This window comes from Ostrea edulis, chromosome 8, assembly GCF_947568905.1.
Source record: "Ostrea edulis chromosome 8, xbOstEdul1.1, whole genome shotgun sequence".
Lineage (NCBI taxonomy): Eukaryota > Metazoa > Mollusca > Bivalvia > Ostreida > Ostreidae > Ostrea > Ostrea edulis.
The window spans coordinates 8,662,115-8,687,979 of NC_079171.1; the positions used below are offsets into that span (position 1 = coordinate 8,662,115).

General features: G+C 34.7%; 1 protein-coding gene and 1 long non-coding RNA gene across 2 annotated transcripts; one reads left to right on the forward strand and one right to left on the reverse strand.

Annotated features, from left to right (window-relative positions):
• Nucleotides 1-2,232: 2,232 nt before the first annotated feature.
• On the reverse strand, nucleotides 2,233-2,646 carry LOC130049587 (E3 ubiquitin-protein ligase TRIM63-like). Its single transcript, XM_056147420.1, has one exon. The coding sequence runs from the start codon at nucleotides 2,644-2,646 to the stop codon at nucleotides 2,233-2,235; it is 414 nt and encodes a 137-aa protein (XP_056003395.1).
• Nucleotides 2,647-20,805: 18,159 nt separating this feature from the next.
• On the forward strand, nucleotides 20,806-24,345 carry LOC125654300 (uncharacterized). Its single transcript, XR_008798248.1, has 2 exons — nucleotides 20,806-21,195; nucleotides 22,804-24,345. It is a non-coding gene; the product is annotated as an uncharacterized LOC125654300 (long non-coding RNA).
• The last annotated feature ends 1,520 nt before the right edge of the window (nucleotides 24,346-25,865 follow it).

Genomic DNA, 25,865 nt, shown 5'->3' on the forward strand with positions numbered 1-25,865 from the left:
TAGTCCAAAAGTAGGTCAAGGATAGACCAATCCTGCTGAACTTGTATTCCTCTGAGAGGAAGCCTTTGACTAAATATTAGGGCAGTATCTGTATCCGTAATGAAAATAATTCTGGAAAACCATTTGACCTATTTTTTCAAAAAAGTAGGTCAAGGATGGACCAATCCAGCTGAAATGCAAACTGGATTTGTATTCCTCTGCGAGGAAGCCTTTGACAACATGCAAGGGTAATATCTGTATCTATATTGAAAAAAAGCCCGGAAAACTGTTTGATCTATTTTTTTTTAAAAAGTAGGCCAAAGATGAACCAGTCTAGCTGAAATGCAAGCTGAACTTGTATTCCTCTGAGAGAAGCCTATGACTAAGTATCAGGGCAATATCGTATCCATAATCAAAAACAAATATTTAGTCCTAATGTAGGTCACGGACGGACGAACCAATCCAGCTGAAATGCAAACTGAACTCGTGTTCCTCTGAAAGGAAGCTTATGTTAAACTTCCAGTGCAATATCTGTATCAGTAACGGAAAAAAGTCCGCAAAACTGTTTGACCTACTTATAGCCCTAAAATACGTCAAAGATAGACCAATCCAGCTGAAATGCAAACTCACTCTTACAATTCTTGAGGGAATAATTGTGACCAAATTTCAAAGTTGTACATGCATTTGTTACGGAAAAAACTCCAGAAAACATGACCCGGGACGGATGGACGGACATCCAGCCGGACAGCGCCATAGCATAATGACGGGTGTATAAAACTGGAAATGAAATATAACGAACATTCATCAATTTTATAACTCCTATTAGCAAAACAAAACAGAGAGTCGTGCAAACACGGTTCCCTGGACACACCAGGGGTGGGATGAGGTACCTAGACTCTCTATTTTGTATTACTTATAGGAATTATGAAATTGATCACTGTTCCTTATCTTCACCTTTCATTCTTTTTTTTTCAGGGTCGGTAGACGTCATGGGCTTTTTCGCTGTTTGTGATCTTCATTTGTTTGTTCTTTTATTCTTTTTAATTAATCAACAACTACCATACTACAGACAATCAAAATTTCATATTTGTTGTTCATATTCTAGGGTGCAACATGACCTTGTCATTCTACACCAACATTTGATTATACAGAATTTTTACTATTTCGAATTCTGTATAAACTTCACTCCATCACAATACTGAGAGCAGCGCTGGGACTACTTGAATTCGTACATTTTGATGTGTTTTCGATTTCTGCACACGCAACAGATAATTTTCGCTTTGTTTATTTTCATAGTCTGGTCTCGGAATGTCCTCAAAAATTCGAATTAAGTTTCCTTCACTGGACAACACATGGACATTGTCACTGGATTTACCAGCGATACAGATATTACCACCAGAGTCTGCATCAAGGCCACACGGATATTTAAGATGTGGACTGTCGTATGTCCACGCGGTTTAACCACCATCTGTAATAGCCGTTACGACGTGTGTTTTTCTGTTACTGTATATTATGTGTTTTTTTCGTGGCGACGATGTGTTTCACGCCAGTCTCTGCGCTGTACTATTTCATCATTCTTCCATATACTCATTTATCTTCACGATTTTGTCATTGCATGTACAGTAAAAGTAAGCATCCTTATTTGCTATTCCAAAGTGTTTTGGAAGACTAGTTGATATCCTCTTTGACAATTTGAAATGGGAGTAAAGTGATACACTTTCGATATATGTTGAACCGTGGCATGTCACGAATAATTCCCCTGCCTTTTCACACAGACCGAAAGATTCCGAAAACGAGTCAATGGATCGTGTGCACGCAAACATTTTGTTATAAAAGAAGCATTTACCATTGTTGCTCCCTTTACAACCCCGCTTTTTGTTGACAGCCATGATAGAACGAACTTTCCATTTGATAAAAACGTACCATTACGTACGCACCCTGCATCAGTGCTAAAATGATTTTATAAAGATAACTCAACTTTTCTCAGATCGGACTTGACATCAAATACGGACTCTGAAAATACTGCATCAGAAAAACTTTCAAGACATTGTCTTCCAAAATAGGATCCTTTTGTTCCTTAAGTACTGTGCGTATTTGTGTAAATTCGTAATTTTTGAGTTGTTCAAATATTTTTCTGCTTTTATAGTCCTTCACAACCATATCGATGTCATCCTGACTTTTTCTACAGTCCTCAATATTTCTGTAACAGTAATCTGTGCATTGAATTCCATCTGATAGGATGTCTATGCATTTTTAGTATTTTTCCTTATTTCTCTTTCCAGCAGTAGGCATTTTCGTTAGATACTCATTTTTCAGATACTGCAAGTGATTAATAGCAACGCGAATTTCTCTCGTGGTATTTTCTGTAATCTGGTCTGCTTTAGCATCCATTTCTGTAACGAACCTTTCTTGTTCCTTCTTTGCATCTACTAATTTGTTTTCAAGAATGTGTATGTCTTCTGACAGGCTGTCGAAATTATGACTAAGAATCTCTATGAGAGTCTCAGCAGTTTTCTGTATAGCATCAACACTTTCGCATGTTCTGTGTACCGTACTGACACACATTGCGCAGCATGGCTCTTCGTGATCGTTACAGAATAGCTCTAGTTTTCTATCCTGATGTGTTGAACACATATTTTCTCTACCAATTCTCGGTGTAATATTCATTCCTTTCATTTCATTCACTGGTACTGTCTTATGGTCAAGTGTTGTTAGACTTCTTCTATGATATTTTGTACACAATTTGCACAAATATTCCATGTAAAAGAAACAAAAATCGGTTGCATCCACTACTTCGCTCTGTCGTAAGCAAGCCTGGTAGTGTGTTTGTTCTGATTCCCTTAAAAGTTTTCCCAATATATCGTTTTCAGGAAAAAGTTCTGCCCACTTTTCTGGCTCACCTAAGGTATCATCAATGGGAATGTACTCACGGCATAATGGACAATTAAATCCCAAACGAGGCTCCGAAGATTTACACACATTTTCAATGTAGGAAGATAAACACCCAATACTTATTTTCCTTTATTGACCTCTTACGCACGGTGAGGCGCAATATGTTTTCGTAATCACGCGGTGCGTACAAATGCTTATCATGTATTGTCTAAAGGGTGATTACCAGACATCATGCAACCACCCGAACTGCAAGGACACATACATTTAGTTAAGTATATGAGTATTTGATAATAAAATAGCTCAAACAAAAATCGATAATCACCATCTTTCTTTGATAAAATATCACTCACGTGGAAGAGAAAATAAACAATAATTTCATATTTAATTCAATGGCTGAATTAAAAAAAAAAACATTATTCTTCATATGATCAGTTTAACGTATACCAACGGTTGATATAAACAAAATCTACGCTTTCAGAACTGGTATCCTTATTTACATAGCCAGTCTATACTGTATGTATACATATTGTACCCAACAAAGCGTTCAACAGAATACTGAACATACCTCCATCACAAAAGAGCTGATATCTCGGAAGTTGCGAATCAAGATCAGATCTGCTCTAACTGTTACACCGGAGACGGATCTGACAGCATAGTATTTGAGGTCATATTATTGACAAATAATAAAGGACTAATCAGGAATCGTTTTACTGAAGCGTAATCGGATTGCAAGTTCACAAAAATTGGCATCCATCCATGAAATGTTCAAAGGTACTCCAAATATCAGCGTTAAAGGAAGGGAAAATGTAGATCGTATATAATATGTATACGGTGTGACCGTTGGACCGAGCGGAGCATGTAATGGTCATTGGAGTGTCCCAAGTGGTAATCATAATTCCGTTAAGTACGGTAGATTATGATTCATTTAAAAATATATATTTTTAAAGAAATTTTCCTTGCGCTAAAAACCCAGTAAGATCTCAATATTCAAGGGGTTTATATGGGGAGAACAGTTTTACAGGATCCGCCTATTCATTGAACGCGGGAAATAAAACGCAAGGCGACGTCAACTGTGCATTGTGACGTCACATTTAGCCTCGACTTTTTTCTCTTTTTCAAAGCAAACAATTATAAACAACAATAATACATTCCGTATGCAATGAAAAAGGCCGTTATAAAACCAAACAAAATTAACCAATAAATTCAAAATGGTAAAAAAGTAACCGTAATTTTATCGTAAATTTTTATTCAAAGAAACTCATGAATTCTTTCATCTATTTAGTCGTATTATGGTGTTATATGTAATTATTTGCTAAAACCTTTTATAATGATAATTATACTATTCATTTTGAACAAATTGGGTGTTTAAATTACGAATTGCACGTCAGAGTCTTCTATTATTGGCATTCAAAATAAAACACGAATAACTGTTGAAGCAGGTAATGAAAAAATAAATGGCGGCGCCCATATGGATCACGAAAATTTAAGTGGACGTATATAGAAATTATCTCTTTTTCTTTTGCTGAATTTGACTTTTTTCTTTTACATACGTGTTGCATTTAGAGCCTTGCTTCGCGGACGGGCCTTCGGCCCGTCCGAGCTTCGCTCGGTATTAAATATTATACATCCATTATCGTTAAAAGATATTTTCTGTGGCATTCTAACATCGATCGTGGCCGCCACAACCTTCGATTATTCTCCCGTGCTTCTCAGTAAGGATCTGATTTCATCACAACACTGTACCAATCATTCTAGGGTACCGAGGTTAGATGAGAAAATATTGGGCCAATGTTTTTAGAGAATGTCGAGATTATATGTCCGAGTTAGTTGGGTAAGTAAGCAACTTGTCTCAACATTCGGCCGATATTGTGAGAATGTCGCGAAAACAATCCCGAGTTACTTGGGTACACAACTAATTACTTTGACCTAAAAATGTGAAGATACGAAACAGTGATCAACTTGAGAATAGGGCAAACACGGGCCATTAGACATTCCAGAGGTGGAATTCGGTGCGTATGAAGAGAGAGTATCCCCTGTTGACCGGTTACATCCGCCATAAGCCATATATCTTGATCAGGTAAATGGAGTTATGCGTAGTCAAAATCTGTGTCAAGAGCTATATTTTTAATCGCGAGTTTTCACAAGTCATGAGCCAACACATCCATACCTTATTTAGAATTACAATGAAACATTTTTTTTTACATTAATCAATGCTTTTGTTAATACATTGTATTTATGAAAAAAAAAGTTTATACTTTAAATTAGAAATAATAGTATTATCTAAAATTCTAAAGAGTGTATAGAATTAATTTATCTATATTTAACATGTTTATTCTTTGAGTTAACAAAACTGTACAAAGGAAATCTTTGTAAGTTAATACAAGCGAAAGTGTTGAAGATCTGCAGCGTCCAAAATAAAGAATTCAAATAAATACAAAAACGTTTTATTTCTTTTCATTTACAATAATGCGTACACGTGTAGACATGGAATGCTATACATCTTATAAACAAACAAAAAAATACATAAAAAAGTATATACCTGTTATAGACAAACGGTATATACTAAATACAGTTCATCGGAATAGCATCAATACTTCCTGTATTACATTTTGATTATACAAGTAAATATATAAAAAGCTGTCATTCATTTCTTTGCTCACACAATAATAACCCTATCATACACGCTGACGGTCTTCCGTTTGGTAGTTTTAATAGATGGATAACATTTTAACAAACATTGTTGATAGAATATGGATTGATATTGGGTTTGGTTTTTGTTTCCTGATGAATGAGACAGATCTGTGATTGTGTAACGAAAGACACACGTATTTTAATTTGAACAGATATTCTACGTTATATTTGTGAACTACATATTATTTTACTTAAATTATTTCTACGCTATCAAAGTTAGGCTATGGCTGAAATACATGTAACTCGATATCATAATTTTTGGACAATTAGTTGGAATGATTTAGCAGCAACATAGTAAAGCAATATTATTACGAATTTACGCTTATAACGAATTCAAGCTTATAACAAATTTAAGTCGTATTTATTCTCCTTGTTAAAAGAAACTGTTTTTGATGGCCCTGGAGATTCGCTATAACTGTCTTCTACTGTTAAACTAGACTTTGTCTGTTGTGCTGTTTTAATGGCGCAGGAGGTTCGCTATAACTGTATTTTCCTGTATAACTAGACTTTGTCTGTACTGCTTACAGTAATGTAAGTCCAACGTTAGGATCTGAATTTAAATTCAGTACAACGGTCGTCCGAATAACTCCAACGTTTCTCATGCTGTTATCTACAGCATCCCTTGTATGTGTTTAAAGCTAGCCACACTATAGAGCAGAAATCTATTATACTCATAATATCAGTCATGTATCCCGATATTCCTACAGCGCTAGAAATGCAGACTAGTTCCTATCTAATTTACAGCAAGTTCCCGGAATGTATATAAAGCAAAGTTAATATGTACATTATAAGTTAAATTTGTCTATACCATAACTTAGCTCTACTTGCCGTGATAAAAAATGCGACCAACAATAAAAATTATTTGCAATGATTAAAAAAAAAATGTCCAACTCACTTGTTTTATTAAAAGAATCAGTTCTACTTTTTAAAAATAAACCTTATCATTATCTGCTAAAAGAAAATCTGAATCACCTGCTTTGATAAAAAGAAACAGAACTACAAGTTTAAATAAAAACACAGAATTACTTATTTTCATAAATAAAATCATAACGACTTATTTTCATAAAACAGGCAGTCCTCTTCTGTTTGAAAACAGTTTCATACTTGTCAATGATAGCGTGATGTATATGTAATGTGTTAAAATGTGTCAATATCAATGTTTGTAGTTTTGTTTTTTGTATACAACATGAACAGGAATGAATTCTGGAAAGATTGTAAAAAGATTATTAAAATTAAGATGTCTATCATGGTCAAATATTTGATTTAAATATTTGATTTAATGTTACTTTTGATAAGAACATTTGGACACGTTGCATATTTTTAGTGGTGGGGGTAATTCTGAAATCAGAATACACAAGTTGTTAAATCATAAAACATAAAACTTCACTAAAATCAAATTAAGACAAACTGAACATTGTCTACATTACCACACACTTTAAGTATATCTGTAATCAAGTTATATCTGAGCAAAATGAGTTACAATGCCCAATGAGTTATCACCAATATGAACAATTATCAATTAGTGTCTGGCAGTTCCTGTCTAATTAGAGGTATACTTTAATATTCTACAAGTAGGTAACTTCCTTAACAAATCAAACAAAATGTCCTTCAAGTTTAGAAAATGTAAATATACAATAAAAACACCTTTATAATAATTTCAAACTTACAGTAAAGCACAATTACATCAAACACTCTTATAATGAATTCACGTTTACAGCGAAGTGACTTTTATTTCCCGTAATTTTTAAATTGTGCTATAAATTTCTGAGGTATAACAAATCACGTTTATAATGAATTGAAATTGTTCATCCCCAGTAATTAATTACAAGTATGTTTTAATATAAAAGTGTTCGCCCTAGCACTTCACTATTATAAGCATGTTTTACTGTAATTGTTCACCTTAGCACTTCACTATAAGTATGTTTAACTGTATTAGAAATCATTTGTTTTATCTACGATCAATTTAATCCTGTCACATTAGTATCAGAAGTCATATGTCTACAGTGTTTTCAATGTTACAAAAATGAGAACATTGTGAAACGCCCACCAAAGCTCCAAAAATCTAAGGATGGAATTTTCCGAAAATTGTTAAACTCTGTCCATGCAAATATCAAACAAAGAACTTCCTCCCTCTTTAATAACATTATGGATTCACCATTCACAAGCATGTCTCTGAAGATGTACTAATTATCTGGCACACAAACATACAAAAATAAAAAACCCTCAATTTCTGAGATGAAACACAACTACGAAACAAGTGTAGTCTAGAACAATCTAAATAATGAATCAGTGTTAAATAAGCATTACCAGTAAGCATAGGCGGATCTATCTGGGAGGAAGTATACTACAGGAAGTCAGGCACTTGGGAACTCTATGTTTCTGTGATAAAATTGTAAAGGGATATTAAAACTTCCATGTTAAAACCAAATTTTATTCACATATCAGGGATGTCCACAAGTGTTGCAAGTACCGATTTCAGTCATTTTGATGCTTAGCTCTTTAGTAATGAAAATTCATTCCCCAGCAGTAGATTTCCCAATAATGACAGTGGATTTCATATCTAACAGTGGTTCCTCCCTAATATTGGTTCGCATCTGACAGTGAATCCCATCAAATCCCATCTGACAATGAATCCAATCTGACAGTGAATCCCATCTGACAGTAGGAGTTTGTGACTACTAAATAAAATTGCAAGTACAAAATTGGTTTCTAACATCGTGAATTATAACCCCACCTTGAAATATCCTGGATCCACCCCTGAACACGTCAACAAACAAAGAATAGAGATTACTGTACACATTGAATATCACATAAAAATCACAAAAAAACAACACTGCTGTACCTGTATAAATAAAACACAGTTTGTAAAATCACTCATTGGTTACGACAATCTTTGTTAACAGTTATCAAATCTTGTAGTAAATGTAAATCATGACCGTGATTTTTTACAGTAACTCATAGAATTGATCTTTGGAAGTCTCCTGCAACTGTGACAAAGCTGTATGAACAGTGCAACAAGCTTATAATGAACACAGTTATAATGAATTTACACTTACTGTGGAATGATAATTTGCCTATGAGTGGAGAATGACCCAACTCTTCACAAGCCCTGGAGGTTTGCTATAACCGTGTTACACTATACTGGTGAATAAATCACTATACATAAGATTTAATATGGAAGCATGCATCATAGGTATCTATATTCTTCTGTAGGTCTGAGCTAAAAATAAAAATGGTCATGAACATGGTACAATTGTCCATAATCTAGGTCCTACAATAAGTACATACACAGCTAATGCATTTCTAAATTACACAAAACATTCGATTAAAAACGAGGTTGATCAAAGTCAGATGATTAGTGAACGTGGAATGTATCTCATTCTTTAAAAACCCATATACATACATTCACAATGTCACTCATCTCAGATAATAATACCACAATGCATACAGGTAAAAGACACCTTCCATATCCCAATAAAGTCACATCAACCTCTCGTCACTCATCTCCCGTTTAAAAGTCGCACCAAATTCACGTCCCTCATTTTGACAGCACAAGCACAAAACTAGTAAAGGTCTTGTGATGTTGTGTGTTGATATTATTGTACTGTAATAGACTCTAGAGTGTCTAAAATCATAAACTTACAGAGGGACTCACTGTCTGGCACATCGCATGGCTGATCAAATCCAGATCATTGTCACGTGATATCATGCTATAAATAGATTACATCCAGATCAATGTCACGTGATATCTTGCTATAAATAGATTACATCCAGATCATCATCACGTGATATCATGCTATAAATAGATTACATCGTGATCAATGTCACGTGATATCTTGCTATAAATAGATTACATCCAGATCAATGTCACGTGATATCTTGCTATAAATAGATTACATCCAGATCATTATCACGTGATATCATGCTATAAATAGATTACATCCTGATCAATGTCACGTGATATCTTGCTATAAATAGATTACATCCAGATCAATGTCACATGATATCTTGCTATAGATCTATTACCTCCAAAACAGGAACACATTACAACTCAGAAGCAAAGTTCAAATGTTCAATTTTGCATCCAGATCATTGTCTCTTGAAATCATGCTATAGCTCTATTACCTCCAAAACAGGACGCAATGCAATGTGGAAACAAAGTTTAAAAGTTCAAAGGTGCATTGAACGCAAGACCGGTCTCTGTCGACTTGTACTTCTACTGGTCAAGAAAATGCACACCTACATTTGGACTGGCTGGAATGGTTAATGCGAGAACAAGGACTAGCACATTGGGGACTTGAGAGTTGGCACTTCAGCAGTCACTGTGATCCGGTCCGACGTCGTCCCGAGTGACCGGGATTTTTAACATGGAGATTTCTTCCTCTAGCTGCCGTATCCGTTTGTCTTTTAACGATATCTGCTCTTTTAGGCTAGTGATTTCTTCTAACTGTTTAAAGTAAGCTTTTCGCAACTGAAATGAAAATGGAAAACATCTAGTAAACAATATGTGATCATTTGAAAACAAATCTAAATCATTAACATGGAAGAGCATGGGAATTAAAGCTGCCAGTGAATAGAGATCATTAACATGGAAGAGCATGGAAATTAAGGCTGCCAGTGAATAGAGATTACCAATAATGTTAAGTTTGCAGTAAAGAAATCAAAATGGCATTGGATAATTTCATAATTCCAGACATAGAATTTTTGACATGATGATGTCATGGAAATGATGGATACTGCATGACTACATGTTTCTAGATCTGAAAGCTTACTCACAATTCTAGCTAAATCAATCCTATCATATCATCACATAACGACTAAAATACCAGCATCCTGAAACTGTGGTCACTAAAACAGCAAGTTTCGATTTGTCACAAAGTAGTGTTGGTTATTTAAACAGCTGTTTAAGGATAGACAAAACATATCATTAGCTGGCAATCTAACTTGAATTTAAATGCATGCTACAAATTCAGTTTAGGCCAACTGTCAATGACACAATGTTATTGGCTACTATGGTGTATATTGTTTGATGTTCCGCTTGAAAACATTTCACTCATATGGAGTCGTCACCATTGTCAGTGAAAGGCTGCAAAATTTACACTTATGCTCTGAACTTACAGCTTTTGAGCAAGGAGGGATCTTTATATTGCCACATCTGTTGTGACACGGGGTCTAGGCTTTTGCTATCTCATTGGAAAGACCACCCTATTTAGTTACCTCTTATGACAAGCAAGGGAAACTAAGGACCTTTTCTAAACTGGGTCTCTACAGGTATATCAGCTGTTAAGAAGTTTTATATTAAATCCAAACTGCTGATAACCAACACACATAGCATACACTGTTAGTAAACATCGCCCTGTATGAAAGCAAATCACTCCACAGAACACATAGCATGCACAGCAGACGGGGTATATGTACCCACCACGGAGGGAACTCCTGCTAAATACAGTACATGCTGTGTAGACAGGGGAATATATATATATACTCCACAGAGGGGACCCCCACTAAATACAGTACATGCTGTGTAGACAGGGGAATATATATATATACTCCACAGAGGGGACCCCCACTAAATACAGTACATGCTGTGTAGACAGGGGGATATATATATATACACTCCACGAAGGGGACTCCCACTAAATACAGTACATACTGTGTAGACATGGATATATATATATATATATATATATACACTCCACGGAGGGGACTCCCGTTAAATACTGTACATGCTGTGTAGACAAAGAGATATATACACTCCACGGAGGGGACTCCCACTAAATGCAGTACATGCTTTGTAGACAGATATGTGTGTGTACACTGAATGTTTGGAAGTAATATTCGCAAAACAAATGTGGATTTTCATCATATATAAAATAGCTTGTTCATGATCCTCCATCTTGAGTTTTATTTAAGGTCTTACATCTTGATCTCTTATCTAAAGTCTCTTATTCGAGGTCCCCTGCCTTGAATGTCCTGAGATGTTATGTAAGTTCTCCGTCTTGAGATTTTATATAAGGTTCTCTGTCTTAAGATTTTATTTAAGGTCCTCCGTCTTGAGATTTTATTACGGCCCTCTGTCTTGAGATTTTATTTAAGGTCCTCTGTATTGAAACCGTATCCATGCTCTGAAGAATGGTGATGAGAGATACGATGAATTTATGAAACCTAATACATACAAAAAATTATCCTCTCTCTGTTTCTGTCATTTATCACCAGTAGATTTACACGAAACAAGAGGCCCGTGGGCCACATCGCTCACCTGAGTCACCTTGGCTCATATGTAAAGATTTTCCCTGCATGTTTGCATGTAGAACTGAGATCCCTATTGTGGCCCGACCTACTCCAGGGGGTCATGATTTTTTTCAAAATTCGAATGTGAACTACAGTGAAACTTCTCCAAACCGGCCCCTCAGAAAACCGGTTCTCCCTGAATATCGGCCGATTTTCAAAGTCCCGGCAGAAATCTTAACATTTCCTTACAAAGAAAGTCTTACAAAACCGGCCACCCCTGAAAACCGGACATCGGCCACTTTTTTAAAGTACATTTGTTAACAAACATGTGTAATTTACCCTTAACATACCGGCCACGTTTTGAAGACAAGAAAATTTTGGTCAGAGGTTGATCGTCCAGGTGTGCAAATTGACTGACTGACCGGCCAGGTGGGAAATTATCGACCGGAGGTGTGAAACACACTAGTGGCCTCTTTAATTTCTATTGTTTACCTGTGCTGTCAAGGGTGTTAATTGACACTTAGCTAATCCAAGAGACCCTTCCAAATTCTGTACAAAATGTAAAAAACAGTTAGGAACATATTAAATGAATACGGAATCGAACGTCATATTGTATCACCATACTGTCGTATGGATATAAGCGGTAGTTAATAAAGAACAAACCCATGACTGTTAATGATAATTATTAAAAGATATATTAAATTTTCTTGGTTTCCATAGACTTAAAATTCCAAATAAATATTCAAATTACAATTTCATATTTACTACTGTACTTTTTAAAAACGTCAAAACAAAATTGTTAATGACATAAGCGATGAATGTAAACAGAGTTTTTATAGGTAAGAGGGATTCCAATAATAGGTCTCTGTGTTTTCTTTATGTATCCTGTTATAAATTTTCAGTTTGAAAGATGATTTCAGCGAGAATATTTTTTGTAATTCATAATTACCTTTAAGTACAAGCGGACTAATTTAATCTCCACCGATAATTGATCATAGATCACCAGATCAAAGTGAACAGTACCTAGTTTGTGAATATTGAGATAAAATGTCTATCATTGCTAAATTATCGGTATACCGGCCATCCCTCTAAACCGGCCGTTTTTTCCGGTCCGAGAGCCGGCCGGTTTGGAGAAGTTTCACTGTATATCAGGAAGCTTTCATGTGAAAGTAAACATTTCTGGTCGAGTGATTTTTCAGAACAAGATTTGTAATGATTTTCCCTATACATTTGTATGTAAAAGTTTCATCCCCTATTGTCGCCTCATCTTACCCTCCGGGGGCCATGATTTCCATAAAATTGAATCTACACTATGTCAGAAAGCTTTCATGTAAATTTCAATTTTCCTGGTAGTTTTTGAGAAGATTTTCCATATATATTTGTATGTAAAACTTTGATCTATTATGAAACTGTATAAAACTATTATGGCCCATCCTATCCCCGGGGGCCATGATTTGAACAAATTTCAATCTGCACTATGTTAGAAAACTTTCATGTAAATTTCCACTTTCTTGGCCTAATAGTTTTTGAGAAGATTTTTAAAGATTGTCCCTATATTTGTATGCAAAATTTTGATCCCGCTTCAGGCCCAATCCTACCCCTGGGGGCCATGATTTTTATAAACTTGAATCTGCACTATGTCAGAAAGCTTTCACATAAATATCAGCTTTTCTGGTTCAGTGGTTCTTGAGAAGAAGATTTTTAAAGATTTTTCCTATATATTTGTATGTAATACTTTGATCCCCTATTGTGACCCCATCCAACCTCCGGGACTATGATTTGAATAAACTTGAATCTGCACAATGTCAGAAAGCTTTCTTGTATTTTTCAGCTTTTCTGGCCCAGTGGTTCTTAAACAGATTCTTATATTAAATAACCCTACCCTATTTTTGCATTTTGGTGATTATCTCCCTCTTTGAAAGGAACATGGCCCTTCATTTGAACAAACTTGAACGCCCTTCACCCAAGGATGCTCTTGACCAAGTTTGGTTGAAATTGGCCCTGTTGTTCTGGGGAAGAAGTCGAAAATGTAAAAAGTTTACAGACGGACGGACAGAGACGGACAAATGACAGGTAACAGGCGATCAGGTGAGCTAAGAACAATCCATTAATAGCATACAGAGTAGTCTGTTTCAGAAGGTGTATACGGTCCTGTAAATAAGTCTAGACATCACTGAATAGTCATTGTCATGCAGTGTCATTATAAAATACTTGATCAACAATACAGTGCAAAGTCATGCATAGCGAATATCTACGTTGTTGATGAATACGGTATACGGTATACTGACAAATATTGATTGCAATTCATTCTGTGTCCACGGCATTTTAGTTTGCATGACTTCGATGCATTGACTTGCAATTTGTCTCTTACTCTAATAGGTATTGATATTTCACATAATCAGTCCATTTTCTAACCTTCACTTGTTTATTCAGCAAAATTTGATCAGATTGTATGTAGTCGGTTGTCTTTATTTTCACGAGACGATGTGACGTAATTAACCTCGTTTAGTAGGCATCCAATTTAGGACGACTGTTCTCCAATGCACTACATAATGCAAGGTGAAGATAACGAACTCTGATCAATCTCATAACTCCTATAAGCGATATAAAATAGATAGTTGAGCAAACACGGACCCCTGGACACACCAAAGGTGGGATCGGGTGCCTAGGAGGAATAAGCATCCCCTGTTGGACGGTTACACACGCCGTGAGCCCTATATCCTGATCATGCTAACGGATTTATCCGCAGTCAAAATCAGTGTGCCAAGAACGGCTTAACAATCGATATGAAACACGTCAGACAGCATTTGACCCAATGCGAGGTTGTATTGACGAACTAGATCGTTATAACGACCATAGAATTTGCGAAATGCTGACTTCAATCGAGACTGTTGAAATCCCTGTACCATCAACTTGTTTGTCAGTAGCTTACCTCGATTTAAAAACTGACTATACCCAGAACAGACTCTTGCATATCGAATCAGTTAAGATATATAAACCCCATATGCAGGTAATAATGGAATATTGCTACACAAATATGGGAAGTTGACGATGGAGAAGCTGAAATCATCCCGTTTGTCATACAGTTGAGTTGTCAGTTTGCCGTTAATGAAGAATAATTCACTACAATTTTCTTGAGTATTATGAATCTCACAACTTACCCTCCGCCATATAATGAAAGGAAACTTTATCACAGTGAAATGATGTGAAAAGTGCCTATTCAGATTTTGTAAATGGGTATGAAATTAACAATTTGCCATTAGTTTACTTTTATCCATCCACACTCATTAGTGATTGTGTAATAACGATTCCGAAAATATATGTACTAGATACGAGAGAAATAATGTGATCGGTATTGTTTTATCAGTTATCCTATTCAAAAATGAAAGTCGGTCACATTATTTAATCAATCATCCGATAACTAATAACTACACGTGTACTTTTTATTGATCTCTAGAAGGATTCCGTGAAGACACATTTTTCCTGCTCTTCTCTTAGGAAGCATGTTATTGTTTACAAATGTATACACGCCATATCTATTCTTTGAAGTTACAGTCATCAAATACATATCTAACTTTCATTTTGATTATTCCACTAGCAAACAGATAAACAAAAATTTGACAGGATATATATCGAGTTCATTTGAATGACTTGTAAATTTTCCAACAAAAGCTACGTCCGTATAGTTTTCCTATCGGTTATTTCAGTTGCATGAGAACGTTTGTAAATGATTGCATTGATTGTGCAAATCGATGTTATGTTGAACTTGTTTGCTATTTAAAAGTTTTACCAACATGACTTTCAGGAAATATGTCTAATTTTTACCTTGCGACAACTGTCACAAACCCAAATACCAGATACACCGCACACTGCCTCAGATATACTGCAATACCGTAACCCTTGACTCCTATTGTTTCGAACTCCGGTATAAAATGTTGATGAGTGGGCATCGAGACGAGGCGTCCGTAAGACGTTACGAGATCTTTGACGCCTTAGGAATTCACTGATAAAACTCGAGAGAGAGAAAACTCTGTAACACTCACTTGTTCACCGTGACAACCCTCAAGAGAATCATGATCATGCACGTTAGTACAGACATTGAACCTTAATTTTAGTCCCACTCAACACAATTTCAACAATTTTCTCTCAACAGGACTTATCTCTAACTCATCCTTTTAAAACTGCTCTCCACAAGAAACCCGTTTGCTCAACAGTAAGCAATAGTTCGTGGAAGCCGCCATTAAAAATTAACGGTTTTAGTTAAAGGTTTTCAATTTGTATATTCACAAATTACTACGTCCATTTGAATATACTGATTATTTTGTCGTTGGATGGATGTATACCACGAAAGAAAGACGGAAAACTTTTTCCGTCCTTTTTCTCGTATACCTCCATCAAACGAAAAAATGATAAATTCATTCTTGAAATCAATGTTGCACTCCACCAATTGCAATATGAATTTAGCAAATACAATCTCCACAAATACACATTTAGATCTCAATAGAAGACATTGCATTCTGCTTCAATATTCTTTTGAATTATGAAACTCAACAATTCGAAAGGAAGTAACATTTGCTATTAATCATATCGACTGTGCAGTACGGTATGTCGTCATAAACGTTTTCAGTTCACAATGTAAACAGTGTAAGAATTATATTTTATGTAATGGGTGATATCCATTGGATAAAGGAGGAAACGTGATAAAAGTAGGTATTTAGTCCTGTGCAGCAAGGAGACTTTGCCTTTGTTGTATTTCCCATTCCCGAATGTTTTCTTTAAAATGAAGCATTTCGTGTTTTCTTTCTCGGGTTGGATACTTAACGTGTCTGTCTATGTTGTGTTTAGATATCGTTGTTCTTAATCAGCGAGTCAGAATTAATTAATCCGATCAACCTAAAGTATTCGGACACGAATCCAGTAGGATTACGAACTCCTTTGAACTTTTATCTAAAACAACTGTTTATGGTGGCAATACGCACCATGTCTTGTTGAGAATGTGTAGAGATAGCATTCTCCGAAAACCTATATTACCAGGAAAGTGAAATATATGCTCAGTGAAATCGAAAGGAAAATATTTAAATTATATCAATAAATGCGATTCTACAAAAAATCAAATATAAACAATGATATTGAATATATAAAAATACTTGTTGAAGTTTATTATTTAAACTATAGAGGTATGGACAAATTAATCTTCACTGCGGATAACTCCGTTTACCTGATCAGGATATGGGGCTCACGGCGGGTGTGATCGGTCAACAGGGGATGCTTACTCCTCCTAGGCACCTGATCCCACCTCTGGTGTGTCCAGGGGTCCGTGTTTGCCCAATTGTCTATTTTGTATTGCTTGTAGGAATTATGAGATTGGTCGCTGTTCGTTATCTTCACCTTACATATGCATTCATCAGATATTAAGTACATTTAGAAACAATTTTGTTATCTCGTTTTTCAAACACGAAACTATAAAATATGTACAAAGTAGCATTTAATCACTATTAGGAGTCAATAATAGTATGTGTAGTTACACCCTCAGCACACAGACAGATTTAAATGCCAACAAATACAAATGCACCTTTGATCAGATCATTTTCTTTTGATAGAATTTCGACAGCCTGCATAGACCACTTAGCTTGAAGAGGTTTAATCAAAGATAATTTCATGTCAATTTCTACAACTTCAATATAAGATTTCGTTCGACTTGACTTGCGTAATGATTTTGAAATTGTTTTGAGCAAATAATTAAAATCATTATTCATTTGTACATAAAGAGGTTGGAGGCGGTCAGTGCATGTTTCGGTACAAAACAACTATAATGACCTTTTCATCAAGAAGTTTAAAAAGTCTTTCTCCCATCGCCCTTTAAAAAGATCAAAATTGCAAAGTGCTATTTTATTCAAGGAGCTGTCACACTCGGCAAAATATTTTTTTCTACATATCGACTCAATTTAGGACGTTCTCAAATCAATTTCATTCAGTCAGGAAATTATTTTTAGTAGTTCCTTGGTAAAAAAGAACTGATAGTAAAGTTGATATCTGGTGTTTGTCGTCATATCCTTTAATCTGGATTTGTTTTGAACCTGTAAAATGCTTTAATTTTTAATATATTTGTCATTTACTAATTCAAGACTTTAAGAAAAGTACACAACTATTTCTCATTTAACATTTCTTACATTATTTGATTAGTAGATGTTATAATGATAAAATCAAAACAAAAAAAAAAGATACCGGATAGCGGGGCTTTTCCGCGGGGTGATAAATTTAGCTTGTTTTAGCGGTTAAATAGCTTTCCGCCAAAATTTCACTCGTCAAATATGGACTCAATTGCGACTTCACTATTTGCAACAGCGATAGAACTTCCTTGTCCGCCAAAATTTATTATGGTAAAAGTATTAGTATTAGCATACCTTTGAACCAGTAATCGGTAAATTTCAAACCCGCGAAAAAAACCACTAAACGGTAACTCCGCAGTTATTGTTGAAACAAGATTCTACCTGCTCGCTCTATTGTCCATTACCCAAATGGAATGATGCTGACACCAGTCTGGTTCCAATTAATTACAAGTGAGCCAGAAATGTTATGTTTTTGGCTTTAGAGTAAATTCGTTCAACGTCAGTTGGCAACGTATTCATGCCTTTGGTGGCCTTCCGCTTTCTAAAACTCATTCTGGAGAGTGATGATTTTATTCTATCACTATTAATGGTAATTCAGACAAAATGTTCTTATTTTTTATACATAAAACCCCCTACACCTGTCATTAAAATTTTGTATTGACAACACTTTCAGACGCACATGTCTGAAATCATCGTATTTCCCCAAATGCAAGGGACGTCGATGGGGAGAATACTCCTAACTGTAATCTTGTTTATATTTATTTGCAAAATGATGTGTAACTTTTGATGGTTCATTATCAATGCATATTTAGTTATTCTTTAACGTGTATCAGGTGAATGTGTATCATATAATCCCTAGTTACGTTTTCTCAACAGAATATTGAAAACTTTTTTTCCACAGAGTCATTGTGCACGTCTGTGATTCCTGCATCTTCAGGGTCGTCTATCTTGCGGGGAACAAGGTAGAATTGACAATGGGGGAGCACTAACCCTTGGGGATTGTTCTTTCTTAACAAATGTAGAAGCGACATCAATGAACAGATGTAAACGACCTCTTGGATTCGAAAATACTAGTGAACAAACTCCAAATTACAAGTGACAATTTTTATCTTAATAGCTGAAGCGAAAACTCATTACCAGCAATAGTGAAAACTTATCCGAAAGTAAAAACGTATGTAGTATGTTTTATACGAAACACGGGAGGTAATCCTAGTAAACATTGATTAGGGAGTAAAGACGAACTATTCGAAGGTGTTAATCCGCGACATTCAAACCATCGTGAAACATCGAAGGACAAAACTCGCGAAAATTAGTCCTGTAAAGTTAATGCCCCTTTAGCACATGCTCAGATATAAAGTGTAGCTAGGTAACTGATGCATCATGAACAAATGAAATATCAATTTTAAATGCTGGAGAATGTAGGAGTGTATACATTCAAGCTTTAACTACGCTGATTTCGTGCATCTATACGTTTAATCTAGGGTTGTATCCATGTGATCGATGCATATACCTACACATTCATTTGTATTTACATATCCTACTGCTTTTTCTGTGATAGCCTTTGAATCGTCAGGCTAATTATCTTTTTGTGAACAACATTTTGTAAATCAGCGCATTCCATAATGTATTTTGAAATGTACACGGAATGTGATGGGTATTTCAAATGCACTAAATGTGTGTAATGAGTGTCAAGTGTTATCTATATGTGGGGATTATTACACTAGGAAAGTCATTTTATGTATAACGACGGATATCTAAGTAGTAAATGATGGGTGGATTTCAGGATTTCAGGTCGGTCTCTGCTATTACTCGAGCTACTCTGTCTCTTAACCCGAACTCTCCAGGCCTGAAAATGTTTTTATCTCAGCATTTTAGTGATATTCGTCTAGTCTCTGTAAGTTGTCTGGTTTACAGTTGATATTTGTTTACGAGTGTCTTTCTGGTGTTGTTCAATGTATAGAAAATAACTTTGATATTGTAGTTTTTAGGAAAAGGGAAATTGAGTCATTTCATAAAACTTTATTTTTCCTTTTTCAAATTTAGGTTAACATTTTGAATTTTGTAAATGATTTTTCCAATTGGTAGACGGGTAGTTCTCAGTGTATGCACATGGATTCACTGTGTTACGCCTTTGACATATCCAGTTTTGTTAAGTCTGGTAACACGAATATTATAATTATTTTTTTTCCAAAATATATATGTGTAGCTTCTTATCTTTAGCTCTTCAACATAACACGGAGGCGGACGAGAGCTACCTTTCAGAAAAACCGTTCATGCACTTCACAGAAAATTACACTAACAGTTGAATCGGGAAAATCGCTATATTCTTGCATCGCCGTCTCAAAGAACTAACTTCTTACGTGTTTCCTCGATGAATTTGTGTCCAAACTCACCTCCAAACATTCATTAAAGTCTCTTGTCAACCGAACACACGCCATACCTTCAAAGCATTTCGTTTGTAGACGTTACCATGTTAGTCAGCAGTCAATTAGAACCCTGCTGATCTTTGTATCTATCCATTGTATCCAATATGTATATATTCGGTGTTCATTTATAATAAACACAAACACTGGACATAAAATTCGTGAATGTTTGGACACAAGTGTAGTGGGAAAAATGTTAGAAATATTTTTTTTATATTATGATATGGCGATGACAAAATACAGCGATATAAGGCCTCGATCGCGAGCTGTGAATTGAAGGATTTTATAAGGGGTTATTTCCCAGAGAGCTACATATCTGAAGCTAAATAGATATATACATGTATGTGATTCCGAACTTCTTGTACGTTTAGAATGTTTTGTGTTGTATATGTGTGGATGACCGAATAAAGCTGTATGATAAAGGACTAAGACCATGTTTATCAAAATTCGGCCTAACGTCCAAAGTGAATAGTTTTTTGTTAGAAATATTCTCTAACATGTTCTTTTCCTGTAATGTACTGGTTTTTATATGTAGAGTTGGTGAAAGAACACAATTTTTAGGTTTACATTACTAGTATAAATCCTATAATTTGCGCTACTTTTTAAGATTGCGTCATACAACGTCGCTATATATTATTAGAAGTGGTAACGTATTGTAAAACATGATTATGCAATGAGTGGTTTAATATATAATAAGATCTTGAAAAAGAAATTTTCTTTCCCAAATACGCAAGAAGGTTATTTTACTTATAGCCCGAATGGCACACCATATTTTTCAATCCTTCATTCGGCCATTTTCACACGCCTCGCCGTTAACCTGTTTGCGCTTTTCGTGGAAGTTGCAGAGGATGTACTCATCGCATTTCAACGTAAGTTTTAGAAATATGAATATACTTCACCTCTACTCGTTAAACTGTATAACCAAATAGGTGTACCGATTGCTCTTAAAAATAATAAACAAGTCGCATGGAACGTATAGTATGGTGCGCCTGTGGTGTGTTGACATAAACTCATAATATTCACGCACTGGGCTGTTGGAAATCCCACAACAAATCTGTTAACTGTTGTCAACATATATTTATTGTTTATCTATTATAATTATATATTGTTAAGATTTAAAATTGTATGTATATCAGCTGATCAGAAAAATCAGCTGTTTCACGATCATGCCATTTTCAATTCCGAGTGCATGACCTTCTCGGGTCTATTTGAATTTTCTTACATGATGTTTGACTCACTTTACACTTTGAACTTTCCATGTATCATTGTATGGTCTAAAAAGTATTTGTATAGGTTAAAGAGACATATAATTGTAAAAAGATGTATATTTCCATAATGGTATATGTCTCTGGGGTAACATGTAGGCCTGTGGGGGGTTATAGGTTGAATAATTTTCGAATGATTTGGTATTCTAGTATTCTACTATGTTTAAACTTAACTTAGTGATTATTTAGTAATCAAATAAAAGTTGTATGATGAATCGATACATTTCTTCAATTTACTGTAAACAAAAACTGTTTCTGTGTTTTGGAATCTGTCTGGTATTAGTGCATAATAAATAACTTCATAAGTCAATAAATATATTCTTGTTGTAGTGATGACATTTGCAAAATATGTGAGAATAGAAAAAAATGTGTTGGGGTCAACAGAAATTTTTGATTAGGGTAGGTCGGGAAAGTGGAAACCAATTAACATATATATTTTTTTTTTTGGCCTTACGCGGAAACATGGATTAGAAAAGTCGGAATGATTTTTACATTCAATAATTTTTAAATACTTAAAAGCACCATTAAGCCAGGAAAATCATAAGAACAGTTTGGTTTTATAATTTAAATATGCCTTATTTCAAGATAAATTGTAAACATGTCAAACTTAATTTCAACAATTACGCTTACAACTTACATGCCTTCATTGGGATTAGACATAGAATCACTCAGAGAATGTTGAATTTCATGGGTACTACCATGATTTAAGCATATAATTTTTTGTTAGCTTAAATCTCCTTTATATTATTGAATATTAAATTTTTCCATACATCTACCACAAGAAAGAGTATGAAAGATAAAAATATTTTGTGAATTTGCTGATAATTGTGAAGTAAGATAATATATCAACATTAGCTACAACAAAAATTATTAGATGGGGAATCAAATTCAAATGAAATGTTTGTGTATATAATTATTTATGCAGAAATGTACATGTAGCTAAACTGTCCTCTATTGTTTAGTTGGAGACATGTCAATCTCCCACCGAATACATAAATGTAATTTTTCTGAATTCTATATCAATGAAAATACATGAGGGCATGAAAGTACAACTTTTATATGAATATTATAATACAGGGGTCCGTGTTTGCCCAATTATCTATTTTGTATTGCTTGTAGGAGTTATGAGATTGATCACTGTTTGTTATCTTCACCTTTCATTTATGATATAGTTTTGATAATGATATAATACTGGAGTAATTTGAATTTCAGGATGATATAATATGTACAGCAAAAATGTATGGCAAGGGTGACATGAATCAGATTGACAAGAATCCATATTCCTACTCCTCAATAATGCTATCATCACTGCCATCAGATTCATCAATGATAGTGGCATCAGTGACACATGCGGATAAGTGTTGGACATCACTGCAGGAATAGCTTCCTTGTTGTGCCTGCCAATAGCAAGGTACCAGATTATACAGCAGTTATGTGGAAACAGATTCCCACAATAGGGGGACCAGATTGACACCTACATTGTACAGTATCAGGCAGTTATATCAGAACTGGAAAAACTGGATCCAAACAAGACTATATTGCTTGGAAAAAACATGTCGACTCTGAAGTTTAACCCTTATTAACCCATGGCACTTCCAGAGACATCCTGATACCATGGTTCTATGTCATTTGAAATATACCTGTGGAGGTTTTTAAAGTGGGTTTTTTTTTGGGGGGGGGGTGTTATTAATTGGAAGAATTTATATTTGATGATTCAAATGAAAATCTGCATGTTGAATTATGAATGTCGTAATAAATGTCCTTTTTGAATGAGTTCAAGAATGGTTGTCCTGATAAAAAGTGTAGAGTCAAAAGTTAACAAATTGTCAAAAACACTGGTCAGGTCTGAATTCATCATCTTGGACACCTTGCAGTTGGAAAATTATCTCTATGAAGAAATGCTGAAAATCTTGTAAAAGAGGAAATGACAAGTTGGGGTCCAAGGCACTTGCATATATGCATGAGAAGGTGTTCTATCCAGGCTTGAGGTCAATTACATAGCAATGTAACGCCTTACATTACCTAGAAAATTTCACATTACCATTACTCCTATTTTGAAATATAATGTATTACATTACTTGAGAGTGAATTTACATTACACATTTACATAACATACTGTCAGATATTAAAGAAATGGCAGAAAAATTATTTCTGTATTATGATTTTTAATATAAGTACACAAAATATTCAGCAATGTTAGGAAACATATCTATTAAGTTATTCATTGCATTTGATTGTCATCAATTTTTCAGATGCTTCAGTCAATCACTAATATAATGAATTATTCTAAATCTTCAAAATATCATCAAATATTTGAAGTAGTGTAAATGTAATGAAAAATAATGTGCAGTACAGTGTGCATTACATTACCATTACTTGTAATGCAAAAATGGTCCATTACACCCCCATTACATTGAAACTGGCTGTCATTTAATTACCATTACCCCAGGCCTGGTTCTGTCGAGAGGTATTGAAATTGTCTGTAGAGACTTTGTCTCAGGAAGTGGCCGAGATTGGTTGTGACAATTTTGTTGGATGTGAATTTACTGACACACATGTCTACACTTGCTACACAATATAGCATGTGGTGGTTTCAACAAGAAAGTTCTTACTCTGCAGGAAATGACAAATAGCTAATGGATTCACCTTTTTTCTGACTTTTCTTCTGTACATTAGATGCATTGGAAAAACTTTCCTTTCCATTATCTTTTGCTGGTACATACTTTGAAATAAAATCAAGTCCGAAAATAAAGTATTTTGGGGTGTTTTTTTTTTCAATTAATTTTAAAAAATGTAATCTGTAATCCTTGCATATTTTCTTGGTGTTCTGTGATTACATAGGCCTATTGATTTTTATTTGTATTAAAGTATAATTTTATCTTCAGTGTCTTGAAAGAAATTAATTTTTCAATAACGCAAAGAAAAATGTAGTTAACAGTATGATTTAAAAAAAAAAATCGACACGGGTAGGAATTGAACCCGGATCTCCCGATTGAAGGACGTGCTCTTTACCACTAAGCTACGACGTCTATGGCATTACTCATTCAAAAATCCTTCATACATTTACTTGCCCTAGTTAACGTTATACTTTCGATATATCGGCAATAGTTTTAGTTATATCAATGCATGTTCTATAAATTCTTTTCATTTTGATCTTAGTAATTCTGTTGGTGTCGTCTAAATAAAAACTTTCTATAGCATTGAAGGTCCGATTTGTCGGACAGCAGATTCGTTTGTTTACGCATCAAAATTCAATAGCTTTTAGAATTCCTGCACAAACCTGTGATAAAAACACCACATAGGGGTGTATTCTGCATGGAAATGATGTAGACTCCACATAAGTATATTGTTTTAATTTTTCAAAGCAACATAATTAATAAAATACCCACAACTCTCACAAACATAAATAATTCCGGATTGCTCTTGATTTAATTCAAAGTTGATATTCATCAACAGCACACCTTTCGATCCAAAAAATCGTTCGTGCAAAATTTATTTGTATTGATAGATTTTGATAGACTACATTCAGTTTCTGGATCGAAGGTCGTGTTTTATATGAATTATATGACTAAATTTGAAAAAAGTGGAGATTTCTGCAGAAAACCAGACCGATACCGGTTTTGTCTTGTATAGAATTCCACAAGCTGACGTTTTGGCGGGGAAATCTTGGTACGTCGCGATGGTATAAAGATTATATTATCAAATGGTAACAATTTTATTTCAATTCATTCTGCTTTATTTTTTAACACACCACAGGGCCGATATAGCTAAACATGGTCTTAGTCCTTTATACATTTTGTAATAAGCAAACCACAAAGAATTTCTTCACACAGCATTTATTCATATAATGACAGTCAGGGTTTATCATCATGCCTTTACAAACCTACCTAACTCGACAGTACGGGTATTTTATCTACCATTTACTCACACATCTACTCTAATGTGCATTCATTCAAAGATAAAAAGAGGAAAAGGGATAGAAAAGAATGAAGTTTCTCTGGCTTATGATATGTACAGATTAATGTTAATCTGATAGGTTGTCAAGTGTACATGTATATCAAATGTACTGTTATCACATTGATAATACCTTAAATACATCAATGCTAATGTATACAATTACATATATCTCCTACATCATATAAAACTATAAATCCATGTCACGCATTCCATTTCTTCTCAAAAACATCAACATAATCATTTTTAAATGCTAACTGCCTTTTTACGTTGTACACAGTTGTGCAAGTGTTAACAAAGTTTTTCAACAAATGCGGATT